Here is a 20,856-nt window from a genome sequence, read left to right on the forward strand (position 1 = left end):
ATATTGTGCATACATAAGACATCTGGAAGCGACTACAGTAAAGGAAGAGAAAATACAGATTAAAAGCTGCTTCAAAAGCACTCCAGGGGTTTTATTCCACATCTAGTAGTTTTTTAGAAAATGGTAGTGTGCTTCTGTAATAATTCTAGACCTCGTTTGTCCTCATATTTTGACTACTGGGTTAGAATTTTGAGAAATAATTCTGATCAGTAAAGTCCTAAATTATAGAGCCTTTTTTTTTTTTTTGTTCTAGGAGGGATTTCATGTCAAGTAGAGATACTCTGAAGAATACAAAGTAAGCCGTGTAGCTACTCGGGGCACAATATTCAGGATTGTTTCAATGTCATATTTCCCTTGTTCAACAATGGTGAGACTACTATTGGGTACAAAAGACCTTTTGCAATTTTTCTTCTTTGCCTTTGATTTGCTATTTCTCACTTGGAAAGATTCCCCCCCCCCACCACCCTATCCACTCTCTACCCTATATACACACACTTGGTAAAATTCATCTTTTCAGACTCATCTCAAAAGGATTCTAGAACTGGCACCTTCACTCTTGCTTATTTGAAAACTCTTATAGAGCCATAATTGATTCTCCTCTTTCTTGTATATCTAATCATTCAGCCAATCATTCCAACTCTTCCTTTAAATTATATCTCCCATCTAACCACCTGTTAACACCTTCACCCATTACCATGTTGGCCTACATCCCATCTTGGATAATTTCTTACTTGGATAATTACAATAGCCTCCTAACAGGTACCCTATTTATATCCTAACCTCTCCAAGGTCTGTTTGCCATCAGTAGCCAGAGTGATTCTGTTAAGATGCAAGTCAACTGTCATTTCTCTGCCCCAAATCCTCTACTAGCTTTCTACTGCACTAAAAGTAAAATCCACATTTCCTTCCACAGCCCTACATGATATGCCACCCTGCTGCTACCTCTTTGACCTTATTCCCCAAACTCTTCCCCTTATTTGCTCTGAGCCAGTTACAATGGCCTGATGGAGCTCATGGCCGCCATTAGGCATGCCGATCCTCAAGGCCTTCACACTTGATGCTCCCTGTGTGTGGAATATTCCTCTCCCATATATCCACATGGCTCTATCCCTCACTTTGTTCTGGTTGGCAGTGTGCCTTCCCTGACCACCCCTTTTAAGTAACCTTGCTCTATAATTCTCTAGCCTTCCTTATCTTGTTTTCATTTTGTAACATAAACACTGCCCAGTATATTACATGGATATGTATGGATTTGTTTATTATCTGTCTTCTCCAACCAGATGTGAGTTCTTATAGGTTAGAACTTGGCCTACTTAGATCACTGTCACATCTCAAGTGTCTATCACAACACCTGACACACAGCTTCGCTTCAAACCCACCTGCATCCCAGCCTCAGCCTCACTCTGCCCTCTAGGTATTCCTGAGAGGGCCAAGGGAGGCTCCATCCCTTCCCACTGTGCTCCTTATTTCTGTTTGCAAAAGGCTGTGGTGAGGGGCCAGAGAAGCCCCTTGGACTATACAGTACTAGGAATGATGGGCCAGAAAGAAAATCACTGGCAGGAAATGGGCTCAGCTGTTGTGAGCCCTGCAAAACTGGTGTATATCATTCTTGGTGTAGTTAAGAAAAGAGCAGGTTGTAAGACAGATGGATGAATTAGCCTAGGCTCTGGGCCTTCTCTTCTCCCTAACTGTCTTGGGCAATTGGCCTAGGGGTCCCCTTTCTCTCCCTGGGACCATCCTCTCCCCATCCACACATTCTTCTTTAAGTTTAAGCTCAGACTCTCATGAAACTTGTTCTCCCTAGAGAACTGTGTTGGTCCTGTGTCATCCCTCTGCAGACTAGAGGGTGAGGTAACCTAGCTTCAGGAGGGCACTTGGCCCATTGCTCTCCCAGCCTATTCACAGAAACGTATATACAGGACCCCAAAGGAGGCTCCAAAGAGCAAGCAGGGCATTGAGGAGCCGAGAGCAAACAATTAACACTAGGAAGAAAACGCCCTACCCACACCCCAGTATACACCGTGTATACTGGCCTGAACCTAATTAAGATCCCTCGCACTGCATTTAAAAAAAATTAATTGAAATATAATTTATATAAAACACTAAGTTAAAAATGTATAACCTGATGAACTGAAACATATATATATATATATATATATTATGATTACCATCTTAGCTTTATTTAACACCTCATCACACCACAGAATTATAATTTCTTTTTTGTGGGAAAACATTTAAGATCTAGTTTTTTGGCAATTTTGAAATATATAATATGGTATTGTTGACTATAATCACTATGCTGTGGATTAGAGCTCCAGAATTTATTCACTTTCTAGTTGCAAGTTTGCACTCTTTAACATCTTCCCAGTCCCCCACTCCCCACTGGGCCCCTGGTAACTACCATTCTACTTTACTTCTACAAGTTCAGCTTTTTCAGATTCCACATGTAAGTAATATCAGACAGCATTTGTCTTTGTCTGACTTATCTCATTAAGCATAATGCCCTCCAGGTCCACCCATGTTGTCACAAATGGCAGGATTTCCTTCTATCTAATAGCTGAAAAATGTTCAACTGAATATATCACATCTTTTTTACCCCTTCATCTATTGACTTGACACTGTTGTTTCCATATCTTGGGTATTGTGAATAACACTGCAATAAATATGGTTACACAGATATCTTTTTTGATAACCTTTTCTCATTTCCTTTGGATACACACCCAGAAGTGGGATCACCGGATCATAAAATCAATACACAAAAATCAGTTTTGTTTCTATTTACTAACAATGAAATAAATGAAAAAGAAATAAAGAAAACTATCCCATTCAAAAACTACAGGATACTTAGGAATAAGTTTAACTAAGGAAATGAAGGATCTGTATAATGGAAACTACACAACTTTGACGAAGACAAAACTTTTCTACAAAAGTGGAAAGATATCCCATGTTCATGGACTGGAAGAACTAATAGTGTTAATGTATCCATATTACCCAAAGCCATCTATAGGTCCAATTCCTACCAAAATTCCAATAGTGTTTTTCACAGAAATAGGAAACATAGGAAAAAAATAATGGTATGAAACCACTAAGGCCCTGAATAGTCATTTCCTGATTTCAAACCATACTATAAAGCTATACTAAAGACATTATGGTACTGGCATAAAAACAGACACATAGAACAATGGAACAAAGTAGAAAGCCCAGAAATAAGCCACTGCATGTAACGTCAACTGTTGTTTGACAGAGAAGCCAAGAACACTTGAAGGGGAAAGGGTACACACTTCAGTAAATGGTGCTAGGAAAACTACACGCAGAAAAATGAAATTGGACTCCTGTCTTATACTACTTACAAAAATCAAGTCCAAAGGCATTAAAGACTTAAATATAAAACCTGATACCATAAAATTTCTAAAAGAGAACATAGGGGGCAAGTTCCTTGACGTTGGTCTTGGAAATGAGTTTATGAATACGACACCAAAACAAAGGAAACAAGAGCAAAAATCAACAAGCAGGACTACATCAAACAAAAAAAAGCTCCTGCACAATAAAAGAAATGATCAACAAAATGAAAAGGCAACCTACAGAATAGGAGAAAATATTTGCAAATAATATATCACGTAAGGGGTTATTATCCAAAATACTTTATAAAAAATACCTAAAGAATGCAAAATAACTCATTAACAAAAACTAATCCAATTAAAAAATGGACAGAAGACATAGATATTTTTCCAAAGAAGACTTCTAAATGGTCAACTAGTACATGAAAAGAAGTTCAATATCACTCATCTTCAGGAAAATGCCTTACAGAGCATACACACAGAAACCTTAGTACTTGAGCCAGGGACAAGCAGAATCTGTGTGGGCCTTGAGTCCATGATCAGCAGATGGGGCCTTTCTCACAGGCTTGTCCCTACTTCCTGCAGGTTTGACCAGAGCTTACTTACCTAAAGCTGCCTAAAAGTACCATGTCTTCATTACTGGAGTCTCTCTGGGGTATGCCTGACCCAGGCCTTTGGTCTCTAGCAGGGCCTTATGGCAGCAGCAATAGTTCCATTGCTTGAGGCTGGGGCCTCGGGTCCCCTGTAGACTCCCACCCTGAGGCCTCCACCCCACTTCTTGGCCAAATGAGCCAATTCAGTCAAGGCTGGCTTGTCCTCTGTCCTTTTTCTATCTAACTGGGATCCTTGCCTCACCTACTGTCATCTATCCTCAGACACTTTGGGAACCCTTTCTCAAGAGGCAGGTCACCTGTGGTCAGTTTGTGCCACAGTAAGACCAGCAGGGGTAGAAGGAAGCTTGGGAACTGTCCTAGCTGCTCACCCTAAGCAGATCTCGTGCTCTCTTGACACATTTCACTTTGTGGGTTTCTCTTTCCTGTCTGGTCACAATAGGTGGTAACTTATATGCCTTTCCTATTCAGGACCAGTTATAGATGGTGGCTGAGACAAGGCTGAGATCTAGATCTATTCCCCTTGCTGTTTTTCCAACTCCTGAATATACTGTATGACATGCATTTCAATAAAAGTATGGCTTAGTGAATTTGAAGGGCTACACTGAAAACATCTAATGATAAAGAGATCAAAAGGTCAGTAAAGAGACATGAAAAATGGAAACCACAAAGGGACTTGATATAATTTTCAACATTGCATGAAGTTGTCAAAAAGTGTCTAGTCTTCAGATGCCTGGGTGGCTCAGTTGGTTAAGCAATTCAACTCTTGAATGCTTAATCAACTCTTGATTTCAGCCTAGTTCATGATCTCAGGGTCATGAGACTGAGCCTTATGTCAGGCTCCATGCCTAGCATGGAGCCTGCTTGGGATTATCTCTCTCTCCCTCCACTTACCCAGTTCCCAACACCACTCTCAACACACTCTCTCTCTCAAAAAAATAAAAAAAATAAATAAAAAATAAAAGGTGTCTAGTCTCTACAAATGATTGAATAATAAAAATGAGTTTAGTTAGAACTGAAGACATTTTGGTGAAATTGTACTATCTACATATCTAAAGTATATCTACAGAGTTCACTGCTAATATTATTAAGATCTGAGTCATGATATGACTTCACTGACATTAGGCATCCACCAATCACGCAGGAAGGAGTTAATAAGTGGGTCAGGCTTTGAAACTTACTAAAAAGCAAGCAGTGAGACTATACAATGAGGCTATCACAGCTGAATGAATTAAGGGTAGACTAAATAGTATATGGGGCTTAGAGGAAGATCTCTCTCTCTATTCCAAGTAAGAGATTAGTTTTCAAGTTCTTCTGTACATAATGGATCATTCTTCATCCAGGCATGGCTTTCCATCTAGAGACTATGGATTCCACATCTTTTCACTTCCATATACAATAGCCATATGGCTATATTCAGGTCAGTAGGATGCTAGCAAAAGTGATGCATACATCCTCCAGTTCAATTTTCTTAAAGTGAAGCCACTTGTCCTCATCTCTCTTTCACTTTTCAATGGAAGAAAACATGGATGAGGAGGCAACTGCTTCCAACTTCAACTGTACGGATATGAATACTCAAGTGGAACAGTGATATGGGCTGATGTGTGTCTCCCAAGTTCATATGTTGAAGTCCTAACCATCAGTACCTCAGAATGTCACTATATTGGTAATTAAGATGATGTCATTAGGGTGGACCCTAATCCAATATGACTAGTGTCCTTGTAAGAAGAGGAAAATTGGACATAGACAGGTACGGAGGAAAGCTAACGTGAAGACAGAGAGAAGCTGGCCATCTCCAAGTCAAGGAGAGAGGCTGCAGAAGAAATAACCCTGGTGATACTTTGATCTCTGACTTCTAGCCTCCAGATGTGTGAAAAATAAATTTCTGTTGTTTAAACCACACAGTGTTTAGTACTTAGTTATGGCAGTTTTATCAAACTAATACCAACAGTAAGATAGATGAAAGCAGTATCCCTGAACGAAGAAGAGCTGTCTAACTGCAGACTTCAGTAGGTGACAGCTAAACTCCCTTGTTGGAGTTCATGTATGTTGGTGTCCCTTTCTTACAGCAGCATAACCCATACGCTATATAATATTTAGAGGGGGAAAAATAGAAACAACATTTAATAAAAGAGACAGAATGAGGCAAATTCTGAAAGATTCACTAAACATAACCATGAATCAGGGCTCCAGCATGGAAAACAGTTGCTAAAAATCTACGGGCCTAAGTCATATACTCCTCAAGATATGGAAAATATGCATACGTGAACCGTTTGGAAGCAAGTACAGTTAAAAAATAATGGGTTGCATTGGAGTAGACATTCTTTTCCAAATAATGTGGCTTATCCATTTTTATAATTTAAATCTGTTTCATCAACACTGTAGTGTACCTGAGACTTATCTCTGTATTTCTATGTATTTCTATAACTTTAAGTCAGCAAAGAGACACTCTTAGACATTAGCCTCACCTATTCAGACTTTGAGAAAAGAGCCTACACATTATTCCTACCTCTTTCTTTTCAGCAGTTCTTCCCAGCCTTTTTTTTTAATTCCCTGTCTTGGGACAGACCAATGAGTGGAGAGGTGTGGTCAGGAGTAGAAGGCAGGGAGGAAAGATGGGAGGAGAAAAGGAGCAGACATTCTAGTTCCTTTCATTCCACTGCAATCCCTGAAGAATTCATCATAAAACTGAAGTAAAGCTATTAAAAGCTTCAAAAGATTATAGAAACATCTGTGTGGTAGCTAGGAGGTGCAAATGAGGCCTGCGAATTGGCCAATGCAAACGAGGTCAGCTGAATTAACAGCACGGGAAGTCATTAATTAGATTGTTCAGCTCGCCAAGTCCATTCAGAGAACTGCTGTCATAAAAACAGTATAATTATGAGCTAGTCCAGGACTGCAGACTGCTCTCCAGTCAGAAGAAGCAATTTACGACTCATACCACGTAATCTCTTGTTTCGACCTCATGAGGATATGCTCTTCTTTGTTAGAAATGCATGAAGTTTCTTTCAAAGCTACTAATAGAAGATGACCAGGTTAGAGTAGATGAGCCCCATTGCTTTTATTTTTTTTTTAAATCTGTAGAGCAGATCTAAATTTTTCAAGAGACATTATTTATTGGTGTGATTGTTAGTAATGAGAAACAATTCTCAGACATAGAAAATAATTTTATCACAGATGCTTTTAAGTACAGTTTCTTCTTTTAATGCCTTAAATTAGAGGGGAGAGGTAGGTTCAGGTAGCTGAAGGGGAATGGGAAGTATTTGTCAGAGGTTGGAAGCAATGATGAGCTATCTTGAATTCTATAATTAAGGATCAATTCAAACCAAAATTGCATTTCAATTTAGTAATAACTTGAAGGCCCTATTAACTCAAGACACCCAGAGAGGAAAGGTGTCGTAGGGAGGGCCTAACTTGGATCTATATTGAGGAAAAACACCAGGGTGGATTCCCTGGGAGAGGTGTGACACAAACACAAGTGAATAATCATGTAGTAGAGGTGATTGTGGCATTGGATAGAAGTTTGAACTCAATGACTCATTGCCGACCAATTTCACTGGACAGGGAGTTAAATATGGGCGGTGCTCACTTCCCACAGTAGCAGAAAAGACCTTACAAACCCCTGTGCAAACTGAAACAGTACAAAGCCATTTTAATGAGCGATGGAGGACATTACGTTTGTTCGACCTTTAGAAATTTTTGTCAACACATTAAAAATCCTCTTTCTATGGTTTATAAATGTATAGGAATTGAAAATAGTACTAAAACATTTCTTTAGAGTGCCATAATATATCTAAAACATTAGAAACACTGAGAATTAAAGGGTTTTATTTATTTGCAGAAACTTATCAAAAGTAGTTTGAACAGTGTTTTGTGTTCTTCTGGTCACATACGGTACAGTATTGGGTGAGCACCTTTCCTGCGTCTTGGTGAATTTGGATTCCTTTTCAAATTTAGACCAGCTTCCAACATTTTGTATTTGCCCTTTCAATGCCATGAAAGAGGGTTTTTAAACATGAAGCTTTATGCCAGTGTCACTTCCTCTCGGATACTGTCCTCCTTTTAGCAGCAACCACTTCCTCATTTGCATCAATATGTTGGATTTCACTAAGTTCCTCTGGCTGCATAGCCAGAATCTCAAATGGCAAGTGGGGGCACCCTCCACATCCCATTGTCAGGTATTTCAAATTCTATTTTCAGCATTATATGTTAATGTCTGGGTTTTTCTTTGCTTTCCATTCCTTTGCTAGCAATTCCCTCTTTCTTGATCTATCTTTGTAACATGTCACATAGTTTATTAGTGAGAAACAAGGAGTCAATAGAATGACACACTTTGTTGTTTGAACTAACGGGTGTGCCACGACTGACCATGAATAGACTTGAAGTAAGTGATGTCATTGGCCACACATCACAGTGCACATTTGTTATTTGCATAATGATCTGTAGATTGAAGGGCTGGCAGAGAAGTTTGCACTTTATGCAGCTACAGTTAATATAGCAGGCTCACTGAAATTTGAGCCACATTGTTGCAGGACTGGTGTTATTTACCTAAATCACAGTAACTGAAATGGTGCATATCGGACCATGTAGAGAGGACCGACATATGTTGATATTGTTGTCTAGGCACTCTTAGAACTTGCCATTACACATATCCTGGGGGAAACATAAAAGAAATAATTTCACATCTCAAAAGGAAAGTATTAATCCAGTGAAATACAGGATAGTGAAGATAATGCAGGATAGAAATTCCAAGTGCCTGGCTATGAACCCACCGTGCCGCATCACATGTCATCTCAGGGAGGATGCCCAGGTTCTGTGTGCCTCTGTGAAATGAGGGATAATAATAATGCCTTATAGGGCTATCATAAGGATTAAATGAATAATTCAGGTAAAAGTCTGAGGACAGTAAGCATCTCTCAAACACTGCTATTATTATAAAATGAAGAATAATTCCAAATGATCTGAGAAGAGGGTATCCCCATGTAAGAAAGCTTCTTCCACCTTCCCCACCCTCAATATAATTTTCTACTAGATATGCTTGCTTCCTTTCTAAGAATATTGGCAATTTTATGACTGAGGTGGCAGGGAATTGTTGGAGGAGCAGTGAAGGGAGGGACAATCATTTGTCTCCAGGCCATTTGGGTCCTGACCCCCATACCAGTCCACCAGTTCAAGAAGGGCTATTCAATTTTATTTTGAGCTCCAGAAAAGGAGAACAAAGCAAGAAGGAAGCAAAGAATGGAGCAGTGAAAAAATAAGAATGAGAAACATGAAGGAAGACGTGGTCTAGAGCAAATTATATCTAAATTAAAAACCCTGACATTAACATCAAAAAGAAATATTTAGAGTGATTTGTGTCCCCTTTCATCAAGAACTATAGTAAGGGATGAGGCAACCTTCATGTTGTGTCTAATATAAAATATCACCCATAAACGAGGAGCCTGATTCAAAACTGACACCAAAACATCTAATAACAAAGATTACAAATAAGCATCCACATTTTCTTAGAAAGAAAATAGATAAAATGCCTCCTGGTTTAACAAATCATTGAATTTGCAATTATTCACATATTCTTGCTATTTCCCAAGGGGGGAGGTGAATAATGAAATTGTTATTTAAAAAATCGTTCCTGCCAAAGGCCATCCCGTTTTCCTTTATTAGACAGTTGAACATTTCTGCAAGGACAGTTTATTTTAGCACTTGATTTTACCTGCATTCACATGTTTCTGTTGGCTGAAATGTTGGAGTGAAATGCTCACCGATACTCACAACGTAGCCACACTTTGCCTATGGCAATTGGCAGCCAAGTGCTACCTATAAGTTCCACAGCATAACCCAAGTTAAAGTTCCTCCCTCTCAGCCAAGGGATCATCCCTTACCCCAGGTTAAGTCCTGACGAACAACCTGAAGAGCAACATGTCAAAACCTATCATTTGCCTGCTCCTCTGGGTGGCTGAGTCATGGCCTCATTCCAAGGCCTTCTTTACCAGGTCCGGGTCTTCCCTAGGGTCCTGGGACTATGAACCAGGGGGTAGCAGGAGTAATATTATCAATCAGATGACCATATCTTATTACTGGATCAGAAGAACCTGACCTTCCAAAAGTTTCTGTTTTCACATGATCACCTGGTCGCAATCAGCTAAATGTCCAAGATGCACCAAGTGTTCACGCTGGGAAGAGCCACTGCCAGGACGGCTGCCATTTAACTGCTAATACCACGGATGGCCCAGCAAAGCTGCAAAGTTACTGGGCTACAATGCTAGGTCTAAAAAGTACCTCTCTGTCTCCCAGTCCAATGCTCTTTCATTTATCTTATACCTTTCTGTCACTTCCTCTTTTTTAGAAAAAAAATTAATGTATGTTTAGATACACATAACTGCAATTCAACCGAATAGAGTCTACCAAGTACAGTGGTGCACCATCTGAAGTACATCATCTATGTGTGACTGCGCATGGGCACATACCCCAAAACGCTCACTTTTTAAAAAAATGTTTTTAGAATACCCCCATAAACAAAATACATTCCCAGCTACACATAAGAATGCATGGAAACGGTCTGAGAACAATGAACAATCATATGAGAGAAGGTTTTTTTTTTTTTAAGATTTTATTTATTTATTCATGAGAGACAGAGAGATAGAGGCAGAGACACAGGCAGAGGGAGAAGCAGGCTCCATGCAGGGAGCCCAACGTGGGACTCGATCCCGGGACTCCAGGATCATGCCCTGGGCCAAAGGCAGGTGCTAAGCCACTGAGCCACCCAGGGATCCCCGAGAGAAGGGTCTTAAAAGATGTGTCAAACTGCTGGGTAAGCCTGCCCTACAAGCACAGTCAAGGTTGTGAACTGTAAATGTCTCTGCTTTCCTTGCCTCGAGCTGGTCATCGTGCTCTGTCCACGCCATCTGGATGCATCATAAGCATATGGTGATTTTGCAACAGACACACGGTTACTGTAATGTTATCAAGAAGCAGAATGACAGTGCAAGAATAAGCAATAAAATAAGGTTAGGTTTTATTTTTTTTTAAGATTTTATTTATTTATTCATGAGAGACACAGAGAGAGAGGGAGGCAGAGACACAGGCAGAGGGAGAAGCAGGCTCCATGCAGGGAGCCCAACTCCAGGATCATGCCCTGGGCCGAAGGCAGGCTCTAAACCACTGAGCCACTCAGGGATCCCAAGGTCAGGTTTTAAAATGAAATGTATCCTTACTCTTTCAGGTTGAGAAATTCAGATAGATTATTGATATCTGACATTACTGACTGAACATGACAAATGAAATAAAGAAATGAGGTCACTTCCTAAGGAGTTTAACACACACATATATGCAGACAGACACCCATGGTTGCTTAGAGAGTCACATCTGCTAGACTGGAAGCTCCATCACTGGCAGGGAACTTATGAATAGAGCCTAGGTGGGCAGCAGTGTGCTGTTTGTACTTTGCTCTTATTTGCCCTTCTGTCCTCAAAATGTATTGCTACACATGTGTCCTCAGGTTTTTCTTTTCTGTTTCAGCACCAGGCTCAGACTGCCTACCCGATGCTCCCTGGAATATCACAAACATAGGGCCAATACCCTAGAATACTTGGATGCCTGCGTGTTTGGTTTCATTCAATACCATGCTAGGACTTGGATAAAACATCAGCTGATGATCAGATTCCAGGAGGAAATGTAAAATTTGGAATTATTTTTAAAATGGCATCATCTATTATTCCTTTCAGTTTTTCTATAAAGACATACCTGTAACTAATAAAGTTCCTGACATGGTCCAGATTCAACACCCCCCCCCCAAAAAAAAAAGTTCTTGACATGGTCTTGCTTTGTTTGGCCAGAAGATCAATCTAATATAGATGATATTTCTTTTTTTTAAAATATTTTATTTATTTATTTATTCATATATATATATATATATATATATATATATATAGAGAGAGAGAGAGAGAGAGAGAGAGAGAGGGAGAGGGAGAGGGAGAGGCAGAGACACAGGCAGAGGGAGAAGCAGGCTCCATGCAGGGACCCCGACGTGGGACTAGATCCCGGGTCTCCAGGATCACACCCAGGGCTGCAGGCGGCGCTAAACCGCCGCACCACCGGAACTGCCCTAGATGATATTTCTAATATGAACATATCTCCATTTACTTTACTAAATTCATATCTCATTGGACATCTAAGATTCCTACATTATACTGAAAACCTGAATGCCTCTAAGTATCTGATCCTCTTCCACATCTTTAAAACGCAGGGGGAACGTTGACTTGAATTAACAAGGTAACTCTCTAGATCTGAAATATTGCTAGGATTAGCAAACACATGCCAAGATGCCTTCTGGCATTATTTTTTTAAATTTATTTATTTATTTATTTATTTATTTATTTATTTATTTATTCATGAAAGACATAGAGAGAGAGGCAGAGACATAGGCAGAAGGAGAAGCAGGCTCCTTGCACGGAGCCGGGCCTTCTGGCTTTCAGTGTGAATGGCTGAATACATAGCATGAATACATAGCATGGTAAAGTATAGAGACACACTCTCAAAAATCAAAATAATGCCTGGTAGAGAAGGTCAGCTGAATTCTTTCACTAAAAACCTGCACTATAAGGAATTTAATCCTAAAGCTAAATATTAATAGTATAATTATACTTTCCTCCCAAGAAGTGAGAGGAAAAAAGAAGGAAGGAAGGAATAAAGGAAGGAAGTGGGGGAGGGAAGAAGAGAGGCAGGAAATATGTAAGTGATTAAACCCTTTTCCCTCAGGGGAAGGAGGTAGAATGATTAATAACTCAATAGTGTCTGCATCAAATACAGTTTCTCCCTCTACCATCAGAACATGCAAAGTAGAATCTTTCACTTTCTTCTTCACCCATCAAAAGAGATATAGTTTATTACCTTCAAAGTCCACATCTCCAACCAGTTTTGTCTTTCCTGTCACTGGGTCATGGACATAGTTGATACCCACATCAATGACAGCAGCACCTTCTTTAACCATATCAGATGTAATCAACTTTGGAATACCTGAAAGCAAAACAGAGTCGTAAAACACTCTGGAAAAGACTTCAACTTCATCCTTGAGCCTAACAATTCATACGTCTGATGTTTTGTTGTCCTGGTTTTAAAAACTGTATAAAAATACACTGTTTCTAGGAAGACACTAACTGCACTTGATCCTTTCTGATCAAGCAGAAGAACAAAGGCAGCACATGGGAGCTTCTGTGCATCAAATCCTACCTGGATTTACCCTTTCACCTCAGAGATTTCTCCAGATGAGTTCCCACTGGAGTAGCATCCTTTTGTATTTCATGCACTGTAAACAGCACGGGGACATTATAGATATGAATAACAGGCTCCTGGAAAATTATTTGGAAATTGGAGGTTAGAGAGAAGGAAGGGTGGAGTGGAGTGCAGGGGAGGAATCAAAAGAAAAAAGATGAAGCAGTAATAATTCGGATACTCAGGGTTGTGGTAAATGATAAAGTGTTGTACACACAGTGGTATCAACTCTAAATATGAGGTATTATCTTGGGCTTTCTTATTTTTTCTTGGTTTCTTTGATTCATTATGTTTTTATATGACTTGGAAAAGTATAAGACATTCTAAGCTCTACTCACTATTTTCTCATTGCAGTTGGAAAGATAACTCTACAGGGAGCCTGGGGGGCCCAGCGGTTTAGCGCCGCCTTCAGCCCAGGGCCAGATCCTGGAGACCCGCCATCGAGTCCCATGTTGGGTTCCCTGCATGGAGCCCGCTTCTCCCTCTGCCTGTGTCTCTGCCTCTCTGTCTGTCTCTCATGAATAAATAAGTAAAATTAAAAAAAAAAAAGAAATATAGCTCTACAGGGATCTTATGTTACCATTCATTTTCTATAACTATTTTCAAACTTTATTTCAAGTACAACATTACAAGCTAACAATAGTTGATGTTTCAATGGTTTTTGTTAATGATTAAGATATCATCCCCAAACTTAGTGTCTTAAACACCACTTCGTTGTTACATTTCATAGTTCTGTGGGTTGACTGAGCTCAGTTGGATGGATCTTCCTTGGGGTCTTTCATCTACTTGGAATCCGACAGTGGCTGAGGCTGGAGTTATCCTAAGATGGGACTGGGCTGACTATCCAAGACGGCTCACTCACATGCCTGCAGTTGCCGCACACGCTTGGAGCTCAGCTGGGACTATCAACTGGAGTAAGTCGGCGTGGCCTCTCCTGTGGCTTGGGCTTCCTGGCAGCTGGCTCCAAGAAACACAGAGCAGAAGTTGCCAGTCACTTAAGGCCGGAACCTGGAAGCTCTGTTATACCACCTCTGTTATACTTTATCAGCTAAGTAGTGGCAGAGATTTCACTTTTCAGGGAGAGGAAAATCAAAGATTGTGGCCGTCTTTACCACCACCGTGCCTAGGAGGTGACTTACTCATTTTCACATTCTGCATCCCTTGCAAGAAAAGGACACATGTTGTGTTGTCAGAAGCTTTCTTCTACATTTAAACTATCCATTTAAGCATTCCAGATGGCTTACATGTCACCTTGTGGTCATAAGAGTTTTAGTACAAGAATTTAAAGGCTATAAAGAAATGGTCAGTACTAAAGTAGATGTAGCTATTTGATAGGTTCCTCAACCACATAATAATATAACCAATGAGGCACTGATGTTTGAAATGTTTTTTTCTCTAGCTTTCCTATCCTAGCCCATAGAACTTTTTCCTTTTAAATCAGTTCTAGTATAAATATTGAGTATTTTTCTAAAGAGAGTCAGAAATCCTGTTTCTTTTTGGCATCCAACAGAAAAGGAAAACATAGCCTTTTGGCTCTCTGAGCAGCGCCATGGCAGTTGGCAAGAATAAGCACCTTATGGAAGGCAGCGAAAAGGGAGCCAAGAAGTAAATGGTTGGTCCATCTTCGAAGAAAGATTGGTTTGATATAAAAGCACCAGCTACGTTCAATACAATACATTTTGGAAAAACATCAGTTATTCAAAGAGCCAAAACAGGATCTGATGGCCTCAAGGGCAGTGTTTTCAAAGTGAGCTTTGCTGATCTGTTGAACAATGAAATTGCGTTTAGAAAATTCAAGCTAATTACTGAGGATGTTCAGGGCAAAAACTGCCTAATTTCCATGGTGTGGATCATTTCATTACCCATGACAATATGTGCTCCATGGTCAAAAAGTGGCAGACTCATGTTGATGTGAAGACTACTCATGATTATTTGCTTGGTCTGTTCTGTGTTGGTTTTACTAAAAAACACAATGATCAGATTCAGAAGACCTGCTATGTTCAGCACCAACAGGTATGCCAAACTCAGAAAAAGATGGTGCAAAATCATGACCTAAGAGATGCAGGCAAATGACCTGAAAGAAATGGCCAAAAAATTGATTCCAGATAGCATCAGAAAAGATACAGAAATACCTTGTCAGTCTACTTATTCACTCCATGATGTCTTTCTTTGTCAGAAAAGTAAAAATGCTGAAGAAGCCCAAGTTTGAAATAGGAAAGCTCATGGAGCTTCATGATGATGGTAGTAGTTCTGCTACTGGGGATGAGACAGGTGCTAAAGTTGAATGAGCTGATAGATAGGAGTCACCAGTCCAAGAATCTCTTTAAAACTCAGACTTTTAATGGTGACAAATAAAAAAATCTTATTTGTGATGCTTAATTTCTAATCATTCTTTTTAAATAATCTAAGCCTAGTGAATCAGATGTTCTGAACTAATAGTGAAATGAACTTTTCTGAACTGCTGTATGGATTTTATCCACTGCTCTTAGGTACTAAAGAGCTCTGAAAGATTAGTGATATTTTTTAAGCCATAGTGATCTGGATGGAAGTTTTATAGATGGTTAATAAAAGGAAAACTTTTCTTTAAAAAAAAAAAAGGAAACATACATTGATTATAATTTCAGGAACTCCTTTTAAGACGAAAATGTTGATGAAATAGTTATTAAAATTCAGCTACTATGCTTCTGAGAAAGATCCAAATTTCCCTCCCAATTGTAGTTGTTCATTACATTTTCTCAGTGAATATCAGACTGGCAATAATAAATGCACAATTTACAAAATGGAGGGGAATGGGTGTTTGATTTTAATTCTCAGGAAAATTACAAAATGGAAAAACCTTAAATACATGTTTATTTTTTTCTAGGATTTCAAAATATTTATATGTCATATATAAAATACCTATAACTTTGCTAATATTGCGTTTATGTACCCTACCATTTTGTCATTAAAATTAAATTGTGAGCATTTTCCTGTTTTATCAATTATTTGACATTTAAAACCCACATGAAATAATTTATTATATGAATTACCATAAGTTACATAGTTCTGAACTTTTTAATATTTTGCTATTATAATTAAATGCAGTGATGATCATTTCTGTTCAGAAAACTACAGATGATTTTTTAAAAAAATTTTATTTATTCATGAGAGACACACAAAGAGAGAGGCAGAGACACAGGCAGAGAGAGAGAAGCAGGCTCCATGCAGGGAACCCAAAGTGGGACTTGATCCCGGGACTCCAGGATCACACCCTGGGCCAAAGGCAGGCGCTAAACCGCTGAGCCACCCAGGGATCCCTGATTTCTTTCTTTCTTTTTTTTTAATGCATCCCTGATTTCTTAATTACAGCATCAAATTTGACAAAATTTTTCACTAAACCCTTATTAACTTGGTGGAAAGACATGGGTTGGACAAAAGCTACTATTGTTATAGTCATGGATAATTAAATAACGTTTTCCAAAAAATGGTGATCAATGCATCTGTAAAAAGGTCTATTGAGGTCTTCCATGAAAAGTATTTGTTGATGCCATTTAAAATTTTTTTATGGGGATCCCTGGGTGGCGCAGCGGTTTGGCGCCTGCCTTCGGCCCAGGGCGCGATCCTGGAGACCCGGGATCAAATCCCACGTCGGGCTCCCGGTGCATGGAGCCTGCTTCTCCCTCTGCCTGTGTCTCTGCCTCTCTCTCTCTCTCTGTGTGTGACTATCATAAATAAATAAAAAATAAAAAAAAAGAATAAAAAAATGCTCCACAAAGAAAGTATATACTGCCCTTATTCCTCACTAGGGATATTTACAATCACATAAAGAAGGAGTTAATCTGGGAAGGTTATAATGCCTTCCATTTCTACGATATTTTTAAAAAAGATTTTATTTATTTATCTGAGACAGAGTGCCAGAGAGAGAGCATGAGCAAAAGGGAGGGGCAGAGGTAGACTCAGACTCCCCACTAAGCAGGAAGCCCAATGCAGGGCTCAATCCCAGGACCCTGGGATCATGACCTGAGCTAAAGGCAGATACTTAACTAACTGAGCCACCCAGGCACTCCCATTTCTAGGATTCATTTTATTTTATTTTATTTTATTTATTTTATTTTATTATTTTTTTAAAGATTTTATTTATTTATTCATGAAAGACACAGAGAGAGAGGCAGAGAGAGAAGCAGGCTCCGTGCAGGGAGCCCGATGTGGGACTCGATCCCAGGACTCCAGGACCACAGAGTTCATTAATTATATTTTTAAAGGCACTGAAAAGAGATTTCTTAGACATGATATATTTAGCTCCCCAAGTATACAAATGCAATATATTTAAATTCTTATCACTTGAGTTACAGTGGTATAGAATTAAAAACTATTTAAATATTTGGTAAAAGGGACTCCTGGGTGGCTCAGCGGCTTAGTGCCTGCCTTTGGCTCAGGGCGTGATCCTGGAGTCCCGGGATCGAGTCCCACATCAGGCTCCTTGCATCGAGCCTGCTTCTCCCTCTGCCTATGTCTCTGCCTCTCTCTCTATCTCTCATGAATAAATAAATAAAATCTTAAAAACAAATAAATAAATAAATATTTGGTGAATATTTAACACCAATAGGTTTTAAATGCTATTAGTTGTTGTTTTCTGTTTTTTGGGTTTTTGGTTTTTTTTTTTACATTTTGTTAAAGTTGAAAATGAACTTTTCTTAAAGTTCAAATAACTATTTCCTATGAGCTTTATTTTTATTGATTGATTTATTAATTTATTTTTGCTGTGAACATTCCATGGAAACCTATCCTTAATTCTTACATAATTTGAAGACTCAAGCATTGTAGGTGAGAACCGAAACTATCCACACCCACATAGCTTACTGTATACATTAATATGACTTTATTATTCCACTATCTTCATCAAGATGACTTTATTATTCCAGGACACTCTTGCTCTGAAAGACAGAAGTTGCAAATAATTTCACTGTCTTGAGAAGTTATTTAAAAACTCATTTTAATTAACATCCAATTGTTTGACTTTTCAGTAGATAGTATCAAATGACTATTTGTTCTCCAAGACTCTCTAAAATCCTTGCTTCAAAATCCTCTCCTTGTTTACCCACCAATCCTAGCCTTTTATAGTATGATCCTTCCCTAATTCTAAGCAAGCCTCCACATTAAAAGATTTGCCTTAAAACAAATTTCAACATCTAAGAATCCCAAATTTGCTTCTATACCCCAAGACACTACTAAGGCAAACTGGCTTTTGGGGGCTGAGGGGGCATCCTTGATTTGTGGAATTTTATGATTTCTGTGGTATAAATACTGTTCTATGGCAAATGACATCAACTGAACATAGAAAGAGATGCTCAGAATCAACCTTCACAGGCTGGATGATTTTAGGAAGCTCCAGGACAGCACTCTTCCTTGAAGACTGCTAAGACAGTGTTTTCCCATGCTTCTATAACCATAAGCTCAGATTGTTTTATTAATGGATTGTTTGGGTATTTAGGGAGAGCCAGTACTCAACAATATTGGGGACCCATGAAGATCTCATCAATAATCACTCTTGGCCATGACTCAAGATCTCAACTCAGAAACCACGGGTGCCTCTGTGGCCCCTAGAGCCTCTTGCTGAGATAGGGAGCTATTGGTCTCTCTGACTGGAATGATGAGGTCAGTCTTGTTTTGAGTCTGAACTTTGGTTTCTTTTATTAAAGCTCCCCAAATGCTGAATTTATTTTGTCTTCTATGAATAAGGAACCCTCTTTAGGAATCTTTGATTACCTGATCATTTAAAAATCTTTTATCCTTAGTAGAGATCAGTCATTACTTAGAATGAAATTTGTCTATGTCCCTGTCATTTTTGTTGTATGTCTATATGGGAGAAGTTCACAGGGAGGATATGTGAGCAGCCTGGATAAATCCATTCTTCAAACTGGCCCTAGGAATTGAGAAATTCAGAGAGTATCTTCTGAACTTTGGAAAATCCTGTGGAAAAACTATGCCTCAGGTCACTAAGTAAAATTTTATGAGAACTTTCTTCATAAAACAAGAGCCTTGTTTTGTCTGTGAAATCTCCCCAAACCTTTCTGTCTGGGGAGAGCCACAAATTGGTCAGGTTTGTAGCTGCAGACAGGCCAGCCATTAGACAAGGGGGGGGGGGGTGGTGAGGCACAAGGTGTACAAGCAGCACTTTCAACTCACCAGTCCCAGACTCTCCTGGATTTGCCTCAGTACCAACACTCTTATTCCCTCTGATATAGACTCCTGCTTCTTACATATGCTTATACCAATTCCCAAATTCTTAGGATTACCTTTCTAGATGGCATTATCCCACCAAGAATAATTTAGAATTATAATAGCCATCTTGAAGAACTTTTGAGGTGAACAAAAGTGTTTGTTGGAGACTTATGTTACAGCGTAAAGGAACAGAATTCCACACATCCAGTGGTCTGCGTTTTTTACTGTTTTTGAGGAATTTTCCAAAGGTATTCAGAATCCAAAACTGTTCCCTTAAAAGATGTCTTGGCCACGGCAAACAAAAGATAAAAACCTAAAATTGGTGTCTCTTCTAGATTCCTCCAAATCTCAGTACAATCCTAATAGCCTTCCTTCATCCTATTATTCCTCAGCTATTTCTGCCATTTTCTTCTGACTTGTTCCTTTCTCTCCTGGCTGGCCAGAAACCTCCAGAGTGCAAGGAAAACTGCTTTGGTTTTAAGATCCAGTCTTATTCTGAGCCGAAAGCCAGTGTTAAAGATTTTCCAAAATCTAGAAAGGTTTGTTTTCCAAAATAAGCTCAAGTTAGAGTAAAACTAATAGGGAACTGATTCTTAAAACATTCATCCTCCTAGTTAAAAACCCCAGTGGGTAAGGATGTATTTTCATTCAGAATTTTAGAGCCATAAATGGAATATCCATTCCCTGTTTCCTATAGTAGCAAACTCAAATTCTATTGTCTTTGAACCTCCTGAGGCAATATATTGTGGTTTTAGATTTGTAATTTGTTTTCTTTAGTGTCCCTTTAGATCATAATAATCAATACTTATTTGCCTTCTTCTGAAAATATCAACACTGTACCTATCTGGGCCTGCTATGCCTAGAGTTTACTAAGGCACTTTCACACCACACTTCTCCCAAGTCCTCAGCCAGGGCCTAAAGAATTCCTGGAATTCTACTCTTTCATTCAGATGAGGACTCAGGACAGAGAATCCATTTCAGAAGATATGAATCAGAAGTGGAATCTGAAGTTTCTAACAGTTCAAAGTACTTTTATATTAAGCTGGTCCATCAGCAAATATATTCCAGAAGTACATACGACAGAAGAAACATTACTTATGTATAATAAAGTACGTATTAGATTTTACAGGAGCATTTGCTGTTATGAACTCCCATCTTGATATTTAATCATTTTCAAAACTCTCAATTGTCTAAATTCCTGATAAAACGTTTCAATTCTATATACTGGGATATTCAGTAATATATGAAATTTAATTGCTACATACTTATGATATCATCATTAAAAAATTCTAGCTTACAAATATAATTACACAGTAAAGCCCAAGGCCAGTTTATAGAGGAAGGCTTATTTTTTTTCCCCAAGCCAATTAATCCATCTATGAATTTATTTCTGAGAGAAAAAAAAGACCTATTATTAATACAGATTTTCAGAAATAATT

General features: G+C 38.9%; 1 protein-coding gene across 4 annotated transcripts in view; it reads right to left on the minus strand.

The window, feature by feature from the left end:
- The window catches only part of MTHFD2L (methylenetetrahydrofolate dehydrogenase (NADP+ dependent) 2 like), a 122,051-nt gene that overhangs the window by 14,512 nt on the left and 86,683 nt on the right, over positions 1-20,856 (minus strand). For all 4 annotated transcript variants that reach the window (XM_055340493.1, XM_055340519.1, XM_055340502.1 and 1 more), the window contains one exon: positions 12,836-12,961. In XM_055340493.1, coding sequence (XP_055196468.1) covers positions 12,836-12,961 — 126 coding nt within the window. The remainder of the gene's footprint in view (positions 1-12,835; positions 12,962-20,856) is intronic.

The sequence above is a fragment of the Nyctereutes procyonoides genome, unplaced genomic scaffold (assembly GCF_905146905.1).
Source record: "Nyctereutes procyonoides isolate TBG_1078 unplaced genomic scaffold, NYPRO_anot_genome, whole genome shotgun sequence".
Taxonomy (NCBI): Eukaryota; Metazoa; Chordata; class Mammalia; order Carnivora; family Canidae; genus Nyctereutes; species Nyctereutes procyonoides.